General features: G+C 31.3%; 1 protein-coding gene across 4 annotated transcripts in view; it reads left to right on the forward strand.

Moving 5' to 3' along the window:
• Positions 1-16,945, forward strand: part of LOC148284657 (uncharacterized protein CG43867) — a 650,259-nt gene that overhangs the window by 622,834 nt on the left and 10,480 nt on the right. For all 4 annotated transcript variants that reach the window (XM_088236990.1, XM_088236998.1, XM_088237015.1 and 1 more), the window contains 3 exons: positions 5,079-5,216; positions 9,058-9,215; positions 16,101-16,278. In XM_088236990.1, coding sequence (XP_088093116.1) covers positions 5,079-5,216; positions 9,058-9,215; positions 16,101-16,278 — 474 coding nt within the window. The remainder of the gene's footprint in view (positions 1-5,078; positions 5,217-9,057; positions 9,216-16,100; positions 16,279-16,945) is intronic.

Raw genomic sequence — 16,945 nt, forward strand, 5'->3', positions numbered from 1 at the left:
AAACTATGTTTAAAATAGAATTGAGGTCTTGCAGATATTAAATAGAAACACACGATTTTTTATTTTGTCTTATGGCATTATTTTAACCTAGAAGTGAGTTGTGCTGACATTTAAAAGTAGAACCCCATAGCATCAAAATACACTACATGTTGAAAAAAATGGCTACCCGGAAACCTGGAATCAATCACAACACTGTAATTGATTGGTTAATCCACAATGACCTATGATGTAGTTCATTTTTTTAAATTTTTTCATGCATTTTCAAGAAATTTGCCATACAATTAAATGCTTTAATTTATACCCCATGCAAGAAAACATTTTCGGCGTCCAATTTCCCGTAACACTGAACTTTCACATTGTATGAATACAGATAGTGCAATAATAATTTAAACAAATGCTTATAAATTTTAATTATAAATAGCTATGTATTATGCAAACCATTTCTAAATAAAAAAAATATAGTTTTGTCAGTCTCAAGTAATGTTTCCAGATGTGTTGGAAAAACAACTTGACAAGATTTTTTTTTGTTTTGCATTATCTGTCATGAAAATCACAAAAGGCGTGTGTACTCAGAATTCAAAGCTGCTCTTTTTATGGGCTGTTACAGTGCTTCAAATATGCGACGTTAATTCAATTTTTACAGTATTTACAAGACGTTTCCCATTACACTAAAGATTCTTTCTACAAAAGCTTTAGATACTAAAGTTCTCTTATTTTATTTATTCTTTTATCATTCCATGCGTCACTATTGCACACATTTTCATTGATAAAACTAGATAGTCTTTTGTACGAATTACATCTTTTTAGGTTTCTCAGTATTGCATAGGTGCAGTGCACTGCCTACATATATTTTATTCAACACTAGCCCCAGAATATCTGTCAAGATCGTCTCTTGTGGACGACCTTCATATCTCGTCAGTTCACGCTTTCTCCAATGTCACCTTTGTCTTAACTCTAAATTTGTATAAAAAATACCAAACGGATAAAACGGTAGCTTGAGCGAGAGATGGACCTCAACCATAACCCAATATTTTAAATATTATATTTCGGTTTGTTTAGTTGAGTGCCACATATTGGCGTTCATCAATTAGTGAGCGAGACTAAATTACGTTAATATTTATATCATGATGTAGCTATGGAAGCAGAAATTTAAAAAAAGAAATCAATCCTCCTTCAATTTTCTTTGCATTTTTTATTTCGAAATAGAGATATCATATAGCATGCGTAAAACTGTGGATCATGTAAAAATGACATCATAGAAAAATGACATCATTCAAGCGATGCATTTTTATCCATTTTCACCGTTGCTAATTGAAACTGTTGATGAAAATTTCCCTTCACTCTCACCAACATCTATTGTCTTTCGATTCCCAACATTTTCTGAAGATTTTAAATTTTTAATACGTCACATATACATACTCACATATTGACAAATCAGGTTCCAATAAGATGAGGCCACATCTCGTGTAGGCAAAAATTCAATAGCTGTCCATATAAGCCATAATCCCTAACCGTCTTCCACAGAGAGAATAGACAGAACTTTTATCAACTGCTTCAATTTTAAATCACCGAAAATGGACATCACTTGATTAACCTATTTTTACACATAAACTTTAGTTTTAGGCATGTTATAATGTTTCTTTTTCTATTTCTTAATAAATTTACTCTGCACAATTGACAGAGTACTGATTTTATTTTTAATGTCTGCTTCTCACTCTGATTCCACTAACCATACTATGTATTTTTGTCAGTGGATTTCTATAGGTATATCAATCAATGTAATTAAAAAATATAAATCATTATTATAAAAATAGTACATAATTTATAAAATACCCATTACAATACGTCATACTGCAATATACAAAATAATATCTGTACCTCAGAGGCAGGCGGATGCGAATCCAGAATTTGATGAAATGACATTTCGATTTTCGTATCCAGTTTATGATCATGTCCATTGATTTTGAAGAAATGTAAGCCTTATTATAAAAGAACCAATGTATTTCATTACTGAAAATACAAATTAATGTTCTGAATTATTAGAAATCACTTAGAGAAAGTAGATTCTTTAGGCCATTGTTCAACATTTGACGTTTGGATTTGCATCTGTCTGCCTCTGAGGTACAGGTATATTGATATATGTTACAAATAGTTAAATGAGATGTGAATATACAAAATACAATTCACCTTTTTACTATTTTATTAAATAGGTGCCATCTTTTTAAAATGTGTTCAATCTTATGGCCCTTTCTAATGAAGATATGTTATCGATACTAAAAATAGGTCCCTAAATGATTTATCGAGTACTGCTAACTGGCATTACATTTTGTATGTCATTGTTTTTGAAAAAAAATATATCTATTATTAGCAATTGTTAAAATGGAAGGTATGCAATACAAACATCTCACAGGTCTACGTCTACAAATTGACTTTATAGGACATCTTCGTGAAACAACTTATCATGCCATCTTAGCTACCTTATAATGCATTCTGTCATAATAGTTAATAGTTATATATCTGCTTTTCATTTCATTACATACGATTCATGTTGGCTGAATGATTTTCATCATTTTTGATATAAAACATATTTAGCAAAATCATATTTTGTATAAAAACATATTAATAGAATATGTGAATATGTTCTGCACAAACCTGTTACACAAATGGAATGTTGGTGTTATATTTTTTTCTAGATTTTTATTTAAATATTATTATTTCTGAGATTAGAAAACTATATTCCTTTAGTTTTTCTTCTTCTTATATACCTACTATATCTTTTAGCTATTTGCTTTCGATATTTGTTTGAAAACTGTTCCTGACTTTAATGGATACATCTGTTTTCAAGGTAACTTGTTTTTTAAACTTTCCACTTGCTAACTTATTTCAATACAATTATTTAACTTGAATAATTTCCAAAATGTGCCATCTTTTTTGTAACCCTCTTGTACATGAATTATTAATAGTGTTTCTAAAATACAGCGCTGTTTTTTTTTGTTTGCCCATATTTCTGATTCAAGATAAATTATTAATTATTAATTATTTTGATCAATTATTGAAATATAATAATTCATCGTGTTCAATTATAATCGTTTTTTCTATCTATAGATTTTCGTGAAATTTAATCATTAGTATCTGTATCTTGATGTTATCAAAAAAAAATATTTACAAAACCGAAACAAAATTGATTGATTACTCTTTCGCTAATTTATGAATTCAACATCATTACAAAAGCACCTCTTTCACCATATAGGAGTATTGTCAAGCTCATAAATAGGCATATTCAAATTGACTTTTAAACTTTTTCAGTTGAAATCAACACAAATTCGCAAATCAAAATTGATAGGATCACTTATTTGAAAAAGCCTTATAAACCAAAAAATATTCATTCAAAATCTTTGGCGGTTTTCTAAAATAAATCATATTTTTTCGTCAATTTTATTTCATTTGAAACAGTAACAAATATCAATATGTATCTTTTTTGGGTGATCCCGTATAAGTTGAATTCCGACGTTTTGACTACCATTGCAGGAGCCGTTTTCACCGGAAATCGGTAAAATTCACCGTTCACCCTGAAGATGGCTCCCGCAATGGTAGCCGAAACGTCGGAACGAATCCAACTTACACGGGATCACTTAATAAAGTTACATATTGATAACAGTGACTATGAAAATCTACGCAGCAATAACAAATAGGTCTCCTAAGTGGAAAAGTATTTTTTCGCGCATAGCCCGAATCATTAAAAATAACTACGTAACAAATTTATGGCTTATACGGAATTGATTAACCAAAATAATATTAATCATTGCGTCACAAGAAAACTTATGAAAACTGATCAGTTAGTCAAATATAGTCCAAGAAACATATTTGTAAGAAATTACTTTCAATTATTTTGAGTGAGTTATCAAGTTTTGTTTGAGTTTTTCAAATGCATTCTGAGTGTCGCAAATCATTAGATTTATCTTCGTTTTTTGTGTACAAGGGGGTTTAATCACCTTTTTCCTTTCTTATTCACATATTATGTGTGTACATAGCTCACTTTCCAAATGCCCTTATTCATATTAATATTTATCGTACGTAATTAACAAAATGCACATGCACTGGTTATGGTTAGATATACTATGTATATACTCGTATACACGTATATTCTCATGTGCATTGACAAAAACTATTTTCAAAATAATCACAATGCACAAAATCATTTTTAAATATATTTACAAAATATAATTTAAAGAATGTTGATATAAACTGTGATTATTTTTACAATTGCAGTTTTTTTTAAATAATTATTATCAACAGTATAATCCATCTCTTATGAATTCTTCAAGGTGATCAGAGACCCAATATTTTGTTATCAATTCTTTTTTTTAAATATTTGCCTTTTTACTTTGACACTTATTTAACATTATTTACTTTGTATTATAATTTTAATACCTTATGTCTTTTATCAAATACTTATTCAAAGTATTTCACTCTAATGTTTTCTGTTCTATTTTTAAATATGATCAAGCTATGCTCCTAGCCTTACTTATGAAATATGAATAATTTAGTATTATAATTGATAAGATTAAAACTTAACTACTGCGCTTTACGAAGAGTGGTATTATATTATCATACAATGTTATTATTACATTTTTTACATCCCTATTAACATGTTTTAAATTCTGCTTTTAATCAAAGGTCTGTGAATTACACACTTTTTAACATTATTTACAATTACATACTTTAGTCCCGACTTAACACGGAATATTCTAACAAGTCGGGACAAAAAAAAATTATAAGTGTGCTCTATAATAAAATTGTGTATTTTGTGCATTAAAAAAAAAATACTTTTAAGTTTACCAAAATCATTGCATCTATCCATTTCTATCCTTAAATGATGTTTTTACAAATTCAGTCATATCATTAAATTTTTTGCTGATAACAATGCCTCAAAATTGACAGAGTTAAAAGTCCTCAATTTAGAAACTATATTTTGGACTCAAATTTTGCTGGCACATTTGCGGAATCTGGTCGCCTTGTATTGTAATTTCCTCTGGAGAATTTTCGGACTGTTTGGAACGCCAACATTTCATTTGCAGCAACTGCTTTTGTGTGCGACCCAATCGCTATTCACTTGTGACACTGGGTCCTCTGCTAACAGCGGCTCTGGAATCGTGTCGGCCAGTGGGGGAGCGGGCGGGGCTAACAATAACGGCAGTTCGCCCCTCTCCATCCAGGTAGGTTCCCGACATCCTGCCGCGGGACGTAACCGGAACACGCACACAAATCTCATTCATCATCAGTGTTGCCAACTCTACCGATTTGAACAGAATCTCGAGTCTGACTGGTCCAAATTGACGAACAGCTAGTTTTCGCAGTAACATTTGTTTGTACGTTTCATAAGCAGGGATGACTACTTGACCAATCTTGATTGGCCAGATTATACCGATCTTCCAAATTGTATTGAAATTCTACTGATCGCGTGGAAAATATTGCGTACACCATGGATAAAACTCCTTACTATTTTTGTGAGAGTAATTTTTTATACCCGATCCATCAATTTTTCCCCAGATTTACAGAACTTCTCGTCTCTGACTACCAAAATTCACCAAATAGAGCTTGGCAATGCTGTTCATCATGTATCATTGTCTTCATCTTAGATTCACTTATTCAATCGCGATTTGCGCTTCATGAAAAACTTTTTATTTTATTTTTATCAAGAAAAACAACAGAAAAATAACAGAAGAATTATAATAAAGTTTACCCAACTATAAAATATATTATATACCTACCACCAATTTATTTTTTTCACAAATGTAATAAATTAATACGAGAATTAAATGCAATTAATTTAAAGCAAAATTAAACCGCAAGTTAGAAAATGAGAGAAAATTAATCATTTGATGTACCTACCACAACAAGCCAAAAATAACACCAACCGGGCTCGAGGTAAATCACAGTTTTGTTATTTTATCTCACTGGGAATCGAACCCAGAACTCCCATATCATAGTTATAATACTTAATGAAAAATGGTACTGCCAATGAATGTTTTTTTTATGACAAATTTTCTACCCATGACGCATTAATCATAATCACTTTTGTTTTATCAAATTCTTACGTAATTTATAAACCACTTCTCACCTCAATTTAGTTCATCTAAACAAATTAAATTTCTTATGCAGTGCCTTATATGTTAACTAAAAAAAAAACAAATGTTGTTACAACAACACTCTTGGGGATTCGAGAGAAGCGTAAGAAGGTATCTTGCATAATTTTTTCCTCAATTGCCAGACGATTTCTTATCTATATAAATAGACCTCCTTTATTTTAATGAAAATCGTGTACCAAGCAAAGTTATTGAGTTTAAAATACAAGATTCGATTTTTCGTTTGATAATTGCAGGTGACATGGAATGATGTTTTATTAATATTGTGTGGAAAAATATGTAATATATAATAAATTAAAAGTTCCATCCCATACCCGCATTAGGAGCATTCTAATATTATACCTGGATATTCTTGTCAAATGAACGCACGCCTCGCCATGGCACCATTGTACCCTTTGAAAGCGCGTACAGATGCACTTATACACACACTTTACCGTGTGTCTGTTTGCCTCAACATTATCTATGTCTTGGTACATTAAAATTCTTATGTCAATATGTGTAACCTAATTTCAATGTATGCTGCCTAGGTAAAATAAGAATTCCTTGGATAGTGAAATGTCCTTTACTACATTTCATTTTTACCTCCGTTTCATTCATTTACATAATTTTGATATTTTATTTGTTCGAAACATGTTTTTTTCGAATTCCTTACCGATACACCCATATATGCACTTAATCACTGTAACAAATAATTTTATTTCAGTTTACTTTTGAATCCTTAATACTAAATTAATATGTTCTACTCTTTTACGATTTATGGGAAATTATTTTAGAAAATGTACAAGTATATGATACAATGTATGTACACATTTAAAGTTATGATTTATTATTTTTTATTACATAATACTGTAAATTGTATAACTGTGTGTTATAACCTCAGAGTAATAACGCTATAGACCCGGCCATACGGACAAAAATCATTCTTGGATTACTAATCACAAAGTTAGTTATGGTGTACAGCGAAATAATGGCCCGTAAGTACTTAGGTCGAGAATCGCAAATGCAGCGACAAAACTATCTCTTAAAACCAAAAACCCAACCTGAAAATTTTGCAATGCTTTTGTTCTATGCAAATAGCGTCTCTACAGCTGTAGCACATTATTACTCTGAAATTATAACTTACTTCTTTTTCAGTCCCTGGTAATAATCAATTTAAATACATTTTGTATAACCACTAACTAAATTAAAGCTTATATTAATATAGTTGACAAACGTAACCTCTGATGATTTGTATTTTTTTGTTGCATTTTCTTAAAAATTTTGTTGGGAGTTTTACCATTATGTATGCATGTAAAAAATAATGCTTTTTAAGATTGCTACTGTTTCAAGTTAATTGATAAGCACAAAACTTGAAAACTTTTTCCAAAAATAGCATTGACAATCATCATACCGCATGTAGCGATAATAATGGCACTAGTCCAAAATGGGCATTTTTGAGTTAAGTACGCAACAATGCCCCCGAATTAATATTTCATATTCACATAATTAACGACATGTTTCTTAAATATATTCAAATGGCCTTCAAAGCAAAAATTACAATATTATTGTTTTTTTATATTCAAGGCTCAATGATCATTATGCCAGTTTATTTTGAAATCATTTAAAAGTAGGTGGCACAAGTGAGTTAACTTATGTTGTGCATTTGCTTTTCAAATAAATGTGTGTAACTGCTCTTCTGTACAACTGAGTTTTTTGAGTTGCACCACTATTATTCCCGGGGTGCGATATGTGAACAAAAAACTAAAAGTTTAGATATTTTTTCTTTTTGTGAGACATAGAAACATGTTTTTTTATGAATTTGTTGTATATTTGTAATCTGTAATCCTTACATAAGTACTCTCACTGTCAATTTTAATGATATCCCCTTTTTTTCGGGATTTAAGTAGTAATATAATTATTTTATTTCTGTGTTATCACTATTCAATAAATTGAATACTAAGTTAATTTTTTTTAAATCTTGATTCTTAAAAAATAGCAAAGTTATTCGTGAAATTAATAAAAACATTCTTGGCATATTACCACAAGAATGGAGAACATTTTATAGAAATGATTGTGGAAGTCTAGGTATTTACAGGGCTTAAGACTTGTTATTAGCTCGTTTAAGTGGCCACTTTCACATTGGGTAACATTCACTATTCTACCTATGTTTAAACATCTACATTTCGTCAACCCTTCCATCTATGTGAAGTCAACTGTTCCGTCATATGAAGTGACCACTTAAACCAGCCAATAACAGGTCATAAGCCCTGTAAATGCCTAGACTTCCGTATTCCATTATGAAGGTTTCAGATCTTTTACTTTACAAAAGTCAACAGATGGAAGATTTTAGGAAATATAGATGTTTAAACATGATTAGGCAGAATGAGGAAGTTCAGTTGTTTTTTAAAAATAAAAAAATGAATTTTAATAGACTATCAAACTAAGCCTATTTTAAAAAAAAAAATTATCTTATAAATAAAAGAATATTTTGTATCAACGCTATGATTTTTTTAATTTTTGTAATTATGAAATTACTCCGCCCATGACAACACAAGTTCTCGTTGGTGAGTTCTGCTGATTGATGATTTGGCTTCCCAGAAACCAGAAAAATCACATTGGTTGATTCGGAAGAACTCGTGGCATAGTTCCGAGAATGTAATTTTTCCACACATTTTTGAGAAATTTCACTGTATAATTAAATGCTCTAATTTTTAAAGGAACACTTTTTATATCCAACTCTTCTGAACTTCTTCATTGTAAATGTTACAAGTGTGTAAATTTGCCACTTAACCCACCAAAGCCAAGGTTGTAATATGTTAATCTTAAAAGCTCCCTAGGGGGTGAAATCCAGTCCTTTTCTACAAAAATGTGGATTAACACAGTACACTGTTGTTAATATGCATGTATTTTTTTATGATTATTTACTATCCAGGCACCGATTTTATCCGTGGACTGCAAGAGTAACCCTCCTACATACAGCTTTGTTCAGGGCTGGCAACTGTTGGCGCTGGCAGTCAGTTTGTTTGTTCCTAGAAATAATAGACTTCTCTGGTATCTGAAATTACATCTCTCCAGAAATTCCGATTCTAAGTAAGTACATTTTCTTAGCCCTTTTTTTCCATATTTCTTTATCTCTTCAAATCTTAATTTCCTGCATATCATTTGTGTGACCCGTACATTCTGTGGCTCTTTAATCTGTCAAGCTTGGTGATTTCACGTAGAGATTTTTCACATGGTTAAAATTAAATTATTTAATCCGTATGTTTATTTTTATTTTATTTTATTTTATTTTATTTCATTTTATTTGGGATTTTTACAGCTATTACATAAACAAAATAATTAGAAAAATCTTAAAAATACTAAAGCCAATTAAAAAAATCCACTGTAAATATAATGACACATAATATATAAGAAAAGAAGTTTAGTAATTGTATTTGTGTGACGTTTGTATTCATGTGTATGTGAATGTGTGTATGCGTGAATGAATGAGGGAGAGGATACATGTGCGTGTGGGAATGAAAGAGGGAGAGGGTGCGTTTGTATGGGTGCGTAAGTATGAAAATAATATATTTGCTTAAAACTTGTAAATTATATTAAAAAAGGTACAATAAAGAGCTTAGTAAAAAGTTAGAAACCTTTTTGTTAAAATTCAAATGACGAAATGATATAAATTGTTTTTTTTTTTTTTTTTTTTTTAAGTATGTTAAATTTCAAAACCGTATTCTGAAGAAAAAAAAAGCATTTTATTTTTTAAATTTAACTGATACACATCGAATGAATAATGTGGGACGAGTCCTATACAATACAGTAGGTAATCACAAAATGCAGTAAATACGAAATAATGACAACAATAAAATAAGGATTGACAATACGCGAACGTTGATTCAAAACGAACGCACAAATGCATATTATATGCACCTACATAATATATAAATAAGAATAACATATAAGTTTAATAGAAATGATTCGGATTATAAAAATCAGGTGTCACAAACAGTTGGCCCGCAGTACGGGGATACATAATTATATTAAAAGATCTTCTCACTATAAAACTTATATATGTTCAGGGATAGAGAGCAACGGAGAGGAGGATGCGGACAAAGACAATTTATTACCTATGGCAGTTTTGATAAATTTAATATTTTTGGTAAATATATCTATTTCGTTAAATTTCCTGTTATACGTATCCATAATACGGTTAATCGTAGCGTTTATTGACGAATTTGTTCTGCATTTAGGTATGTGGAAAAGTTGTGTATAACGCGTTTGTCTCTGTGGTACCTTAAGATGAATGCGGTTAACCAATTCGGGGGAATCTATTTTATCAGATATTATGTTGGTGAGTAACACTATATCAGCTGTGGTTCGTCTATCAGCGAGAGTTTGGATATTATGAAAAACGCACGCTTGGCGATAATCTGGAAAATTGAGATGTAATCTACGGTTTAAGTTTTTTATAAACATTTTTTGAATTCTTTCAATTTTGCAGGAATGAATTTTATAATAAGGAGACCAGACAGGTGAAGAAAATTCTAGTAAACTACGAACATAAGAAAAATATAATTTTTTAAGAGTATCGGTATTTTGAAACGGTTTGCCTGTGCGTAGTATAAATCCTAGTGTTCTAAAAGATTTTTCAGTAATACCATCGATGTGACGATTAAAAGTTAATTTTTCATCTAAGAGGATACCTAAATCACGGACTGTTTCGACAGATTTAATATTTGTATTATTTAATTTGTAATTAAAATCGATGGCACGGGTCTTTCTTTTGAATGTTATTTTTAGGCATTTTTCAGGGTTGAGCGATAGTTTATTATTTAAACAATAAACCGACAGTCTAGTGAGGTCCTCCTGCATTTTATGACAGTCATTAGTATTTTCAATATTTAAGTATACCTTCATGTCGTCTGCATACATAATGTATTTAGAGTTATTAAAACAATCGCCGATATCATGAACATATACATTGAATAAAAGGGGTCCTAAGTGGCTACCTTGAGGGACACCAGATGGAAGCAAGGAAAAGTCAGAAGAGTGCCCGCCAACGACGACTGCCTGACTCCTTTTACTGATGTAAGAACCAAGCCAACATAAGAGATCTCTATTAATTCCGATTGCTATTAACTTTTTTAAGAGGATTGAATGATCAACACGATCAAACGCCTTTGAATAATCAGTGTAAATAACATCAGATTGTAATCCCTTGGCCATATACTCAGCAATATCGGTTGTGAAGAGCGTTAAATTAGAAACTACTGATCGTTTCCGCATAAAACCGTGCTGTTCATTTGGGATGTGTAAAGCAACTTCAGATAAAAGGTGATTATAAACTAACATTTCAAATATTTTGCCAAACACTGGTAAGATTGAGACCGGTCGATAATTCTCAACTTTATTTTTGAGGCCACTTTTATGAATGGGAATGATAAGTGCTCTTTTCCAGTGACTCGGAAAGACTCCATCTTTTAATGAGCGATTGAATATAATTGTAAGAGGTTTGGCAAGTTGATTTGCACATTTGATTGCGAATAATGGAGGAATGTCATCGCTTCCAGCGCCTTTGCTAGAATCTAATTTAGTAAGAATTTTACGGACATCGTCGTAAGAAAAGTTAATTGAAGATGTAGCAACATTGCGTGTGCTTTGATGGAGTGGGGAGGTTATGCAGGCTTCATCGATCAAATTGCTTTGAGTATAGACCGAATTAAAATAATTAGAGAAGTGGTCGACTACTTCTTGGGCATTATTAGACACTTGGTTTTTATACTGCATATTCAAGGGAATGTTGTTAGAGTTACGTTTACTTTTAATAAAAGACCAAAAATATTTAGGATCGTTCACAATAGCTTTCTCACTTTCGAGTATGAATTTTTTAAAACATTCTTTTTGTAATTTTTTTTGCCTGGCCCGGAGCAAAACAAATGTATCATAATCACGTGGATTATTGTATTTCTTCCATTTTTTATGATATTTGGATTTCTCCTTAATAATTTTTATGAGAGATGAGCTGTACCAGCGAGGATATGAGTTATTTTTCAGTGTTTTTAGAGGTACAAACTCACTGAGAACATTTTTTAACTCTAAATAAAATTTCCGTGTTGCAGAATTCACACAATCACAATTAGAAAATTTTGTTTCCCAATCAATAGTCGAAAGAAAGGAATTAATACATTCAAATTCCGCGCGCTTAAAATTAAACGCAACACGCTCCACTTCAGGTAGTGTCCGGGCGTTTAAAATATTCAATTCAACAAGAAGTGCTGGATGATGACTATCCTCTTTTACCAATGTAATATCACTACGTTGAACCCTTAATTCTACGTTACTAAGCATTAAATCAAGCAACCTGCCATTTAAGTTCACTGTACCGTTATACTGGTGCAAGTCAGAAAATGACATGCACTCACTCAAAATATAATCTGTGCTACCTATGATATGAGGTTTAAGAGGTAGCGAAACAGGATCTCGTTCCCAAGTCATGTGTGGTAGATTAAAATCTCCCATTATTAGGAATTGGTCGTCAGGATTGTCGATGGAGAGCTGGTCTACTAAATCACAGAAATTTTGTAACTGAGAGGTGTGATTGGGGCCACCAGGTATATATACACATGCTACGTGAAGTTGATTGTTATGGTTAAAGTTACCTGAAGGAATAGTGACCCAAGTGCAGTCAGCCTCGCACTGCCAGTTGATATTGTGCTGGGCGCGTAGTGTACGTCGTGCTGCAATAAAGACACCACCTCCACGAGATCGGCCGGTACTGGATATATCACGGTCACATCGAAACATATCATATCGATCGTCTATTATTTCGGGGCCAGCTATACCATCAGTAAGCCAGCTCTCCGTGACAGCAATTATATCAAAGTCGTTATTAAGTACACTTTGTGAAAATTTCAGTAGCTTTGTTCTTAAACCCCGCACATTTTGATAGTATACGCTTAACTCGCCGGTGATGGGTAACTCAATAGTTTAAATAAACAGAAGTCAGCATAAAATATAAAATGAGAAATTACAAGTATTATATAGGTGTCGCACATTAAACATTCCATGTATATCAATAATATACCAAGTGTAAGCATTAGAGTAACATAGGCAAAATATAGGATGGTAGACCACTGGTAAATATTAGAGGTATAAAAAAGAAAAGGTATTGAAGTGGTTCTACTAGGAAAAGAAAAAGTAAGAGAATCGAAATAAAATTTTTGCAAAAATAGGATTAAGCATATTATGTATGAGTATGCGTGTGTTTGTGTTAATGTATGTGTGAAGTATAGTATGTAAACAAATATTAAACTATTTTTTTTAAGTCGTTCTCCTCGCTGATTAGTATGGGTGGCGATTCTTCGTTGCGGCGCACGTATATACGGCAGTTTTTTGTCCATGTAAATTTATGTCCTTTTTCCTTAGCCAGTAGTTTAGTTTTTTGTAACAGAGTGATATTATATTATATTTTATATTTGATGTTCCTCTTTTAGCAAGATTCAAGTGCATTAAATTTGTTTTTTTTTTATTGAATAAAAAGAAATATTTGCGTTCTTATGATTCACCCAAATATTTCATTTTGAGGGCCATTTTTAACGAGTTGTAAATAGCTCACTATTTGAAAATGGGAATCAAGTAGAGTAGATTGGGATTCCAACCATGAACATTAGCCACGGGACCACAACCCGATTCGATTTGAATATGGATCTACACATAGAGATAGAAAGGGGCAGTAGGTATTGTCCCTCTCTTGCTTACTCCGTTCCTGAAGAACGATACGTTTTTTTCTAATGTGAATAATCTACCTTGAAAATAAACACTTCACAGCAATTGTTACTGGGAATATTCGATCATAAATCATACGGGTAATTTGCCGATCTTGATAACTCTCCAGGGCCCTGATTCTGACATAACAATGGGAAGTTTTTATCTTCAAAAAATTTATCTTCAATTTTATCTACAAAGTAAAATTAAGTTTTCTGTATGAAAACCAGAATATGCAAAGATTTTTTCTTTGAAACATGTTCAATTATAGGTTACCGATGAAGATACTTCAAATGTTCATGCAAATAAACTCATTTTCGTACACAAATATCGATTTTTCTTTAGACAGTCAAAGATAACTCTTTTGACTTTCCATTGTAATCAGGGCCCATGGCCTAGAGCATTGATGGGTAACCTTTTTAAACCTTTAAAAGCCTTGCTTGATTCGGGTGCTGTGTCGCATCTAGAAATATTATAAATTTTTTCAACCCTAGTAAATGAAAGAGAAACTAAATAAGCCTAGTAATCAAAGAAAGCGCATCGCTTGTTTTTGGGCCAAGGTCATTCGTAACGATGTGTCTCATCAAAAATGTCATGGGTTATCCACCGCTGCCCTAGAGGCTGAAATTCAATATTGTATTACTTGAAGTTCAGTTATGAAGTACAATATCATCTTATTTATTGTTTCAGTGTTTACTTTGTGGAAAAACATTTTGAATTTATTTGAAATAAAACACTTTGTAAATTTACCACACAAGACTTTAATACATTAAAACACGACTACATAGTTTGGGGTAATCAGTATTACCCATCCTCAGGTGTAAATATAAACTAAACTAAAATACATACACAGATTAATAAAATAATTAAAATACATACACAGTTGATGACATATTTTGTGTTTTCTTGGGAACTGATAGGCAGTTGGATTCCTTTCTTACCCACAATAATACACCTCACAAAAACATCAAATTTACTTTAGAAAATAATAAAGATAATTGCCTTAATTTTCTAAATCTTTCTATAAAAATAGTAAATAATAAATTAGATTTCAGTATTTACCGTAAACCTGCACACACGGACACTTTAATTCCTGCAAATTCCTTACACCCTATTTCACATAAAATGGCCAGTTTTCACTCCTTGTTAAACAGATTAATTAATGCTCCCCTTAGTAAAGCCAATTATAATCACGAATTAAACATAATTTAAAAAATTGTTCATAATAATGGATATAGTTGTGATTTAATAGAAAAAATATTAAAGAATAAAAATAAAAAATAAATTTATTGAAAAATATTTATACTCTGCAACATTCTATACTAATAATTTAGGAAAAATACTTAATAACTCCAAATCGAAAATAGAACTTTTAGAAAAAAGCGGTGTATACGAAGTTACGTGTGGAGATTGCAACAGCAAATATATTGGCCAAACTGCAAGAAATTTAAAAATTAGAATTAACGAACACCGCCGTGGACTTTCTAGTAAAAGTTTTTCTGAATTCACAAACCATATTATGGATACAAACTATTCATTTCATTCGCACAAAATTAAACTTTTGCATACGGTCATAAATAAAGGGATTATAATGAACAATTTAGACAATATTGAAATACAACAAAATTTTAATTCAGAGAAAACTTTAATTAATAATATTATATTTCAAAATGCATCACCCCTGCTATCAATATTCACCATAATTAGGAAAACCCCACCCCCTCCACCTCACGTTGCCTTCATCCTTCCGCCCGACCCTATCAGTACCTAAGTATTAATCTGTGTATGTATGTGTTTAGTTTATATTTACACCTGAGGATGGGTAATTCTGATTACCCGAAACTAGTCGTGTTTTAATGTATTAAACTCGTGTGTGGTAAATTTGGTTTTTTAAGTGTTTTAAATAAAATAAAATAATTTAAAAAATAAAGTGCATTACCTGTTAAGTAACATTTGAAAAAAGTTAAAGGAGATAATTTAAACAATGTATCTTTTTATGATAGATTTTTTTACACAATTTTTTATTGATACGCAATTGAAATTATAAAATATGTCATTTTATTTTGAAAAACTGTTTATACTCGTAAATATTTTGTTGAAACAAAATTGCGTAATCTTAATTAGTAATTAGAAATACTATTAAAAAATAAATATCACTTAACGGAAATTGCCGGCACAAGAACATTATGTAACAATTTTTTTTTAATATTTTATTTTTTGCAGAAGTGAATGCGGAAAATATGCTGCGTATTGTGAAAGAGCCCTAGAAAGAACAATTAGAAATGGTGGCCGAGAAGATAAACCATCAAGAATGGAAGTGCTTTCTATTTTACTAAAGAATCCGTACCACCATAGCTTACCACACGCCATTCCTGTGCATATGCTTAACAACACATACCAGGTAATTTTTTCTGTCCGAAGAAGATGTATAGAACTGGAGCGTTAGCAGAATCAAAGCATCCGCTTTATTTTCGATCTCAAAAGTATGACTATGTATCACTCTTTCGCTCCGAACTCAAGTGGCTTCATTTTTATCAGCCTTTCAATCTCTCTCACTTCTTTATAATATTCTTCACAACCCTTGCGCTCTAAAATATCTTGCTGAGAATTTCATTTACCTTTCTGATCATGGTCTTTCGCTTTGCTCTTCTCAGGAGAGAACACTTTCCATTCCTTGTCATAGCACATCATTTTTTAGCTATTCCTTTTCCGTTCAAGGTGCTAGACTTTGAAATGAGCTACCTCTTCATATAAAAAATGTACCTTCTCTAGCCACCTTCAAGAAACGCCTGAAACATTAATAAATATCCCCAGAATCCTGAACTCCATGAATTTTTATTGTTTCTTAAAATATATGTTTTTATCCCTTTTCTTTCCTTGGTTCACTTTCCAAACTCATTATCAAATTCCACATTCCTCATCCTTTAATATGTATAACATAATGTCCTTTTTTAAAGTTAACATGTGCAAGCCTCCCCATTAAAAAACAGCTGTTATTTTTATTAATTAGTTTTTTTTTCATGTATGTATCTTTTGATATTCATTTTGATTTTTTATTACAAATTTTT

Source organism: Micrasema longulum, unplaced genomic scaffold, assembly GCF_059751315.1.
Source record: "Micrasema longulum isolate JH-2025_06_02 unplaced genomic scaffold, ASM5975131v1 h1tg000098l, whole genome shotgun sequence".
Classification (NCBI taxonomy): domain Eukaryota; kingdom Metazoa; phylum Arthropoda; class Insecta; order Trichoptera; family Brachycentridae; genus Micrasema; species Micrasema longulum.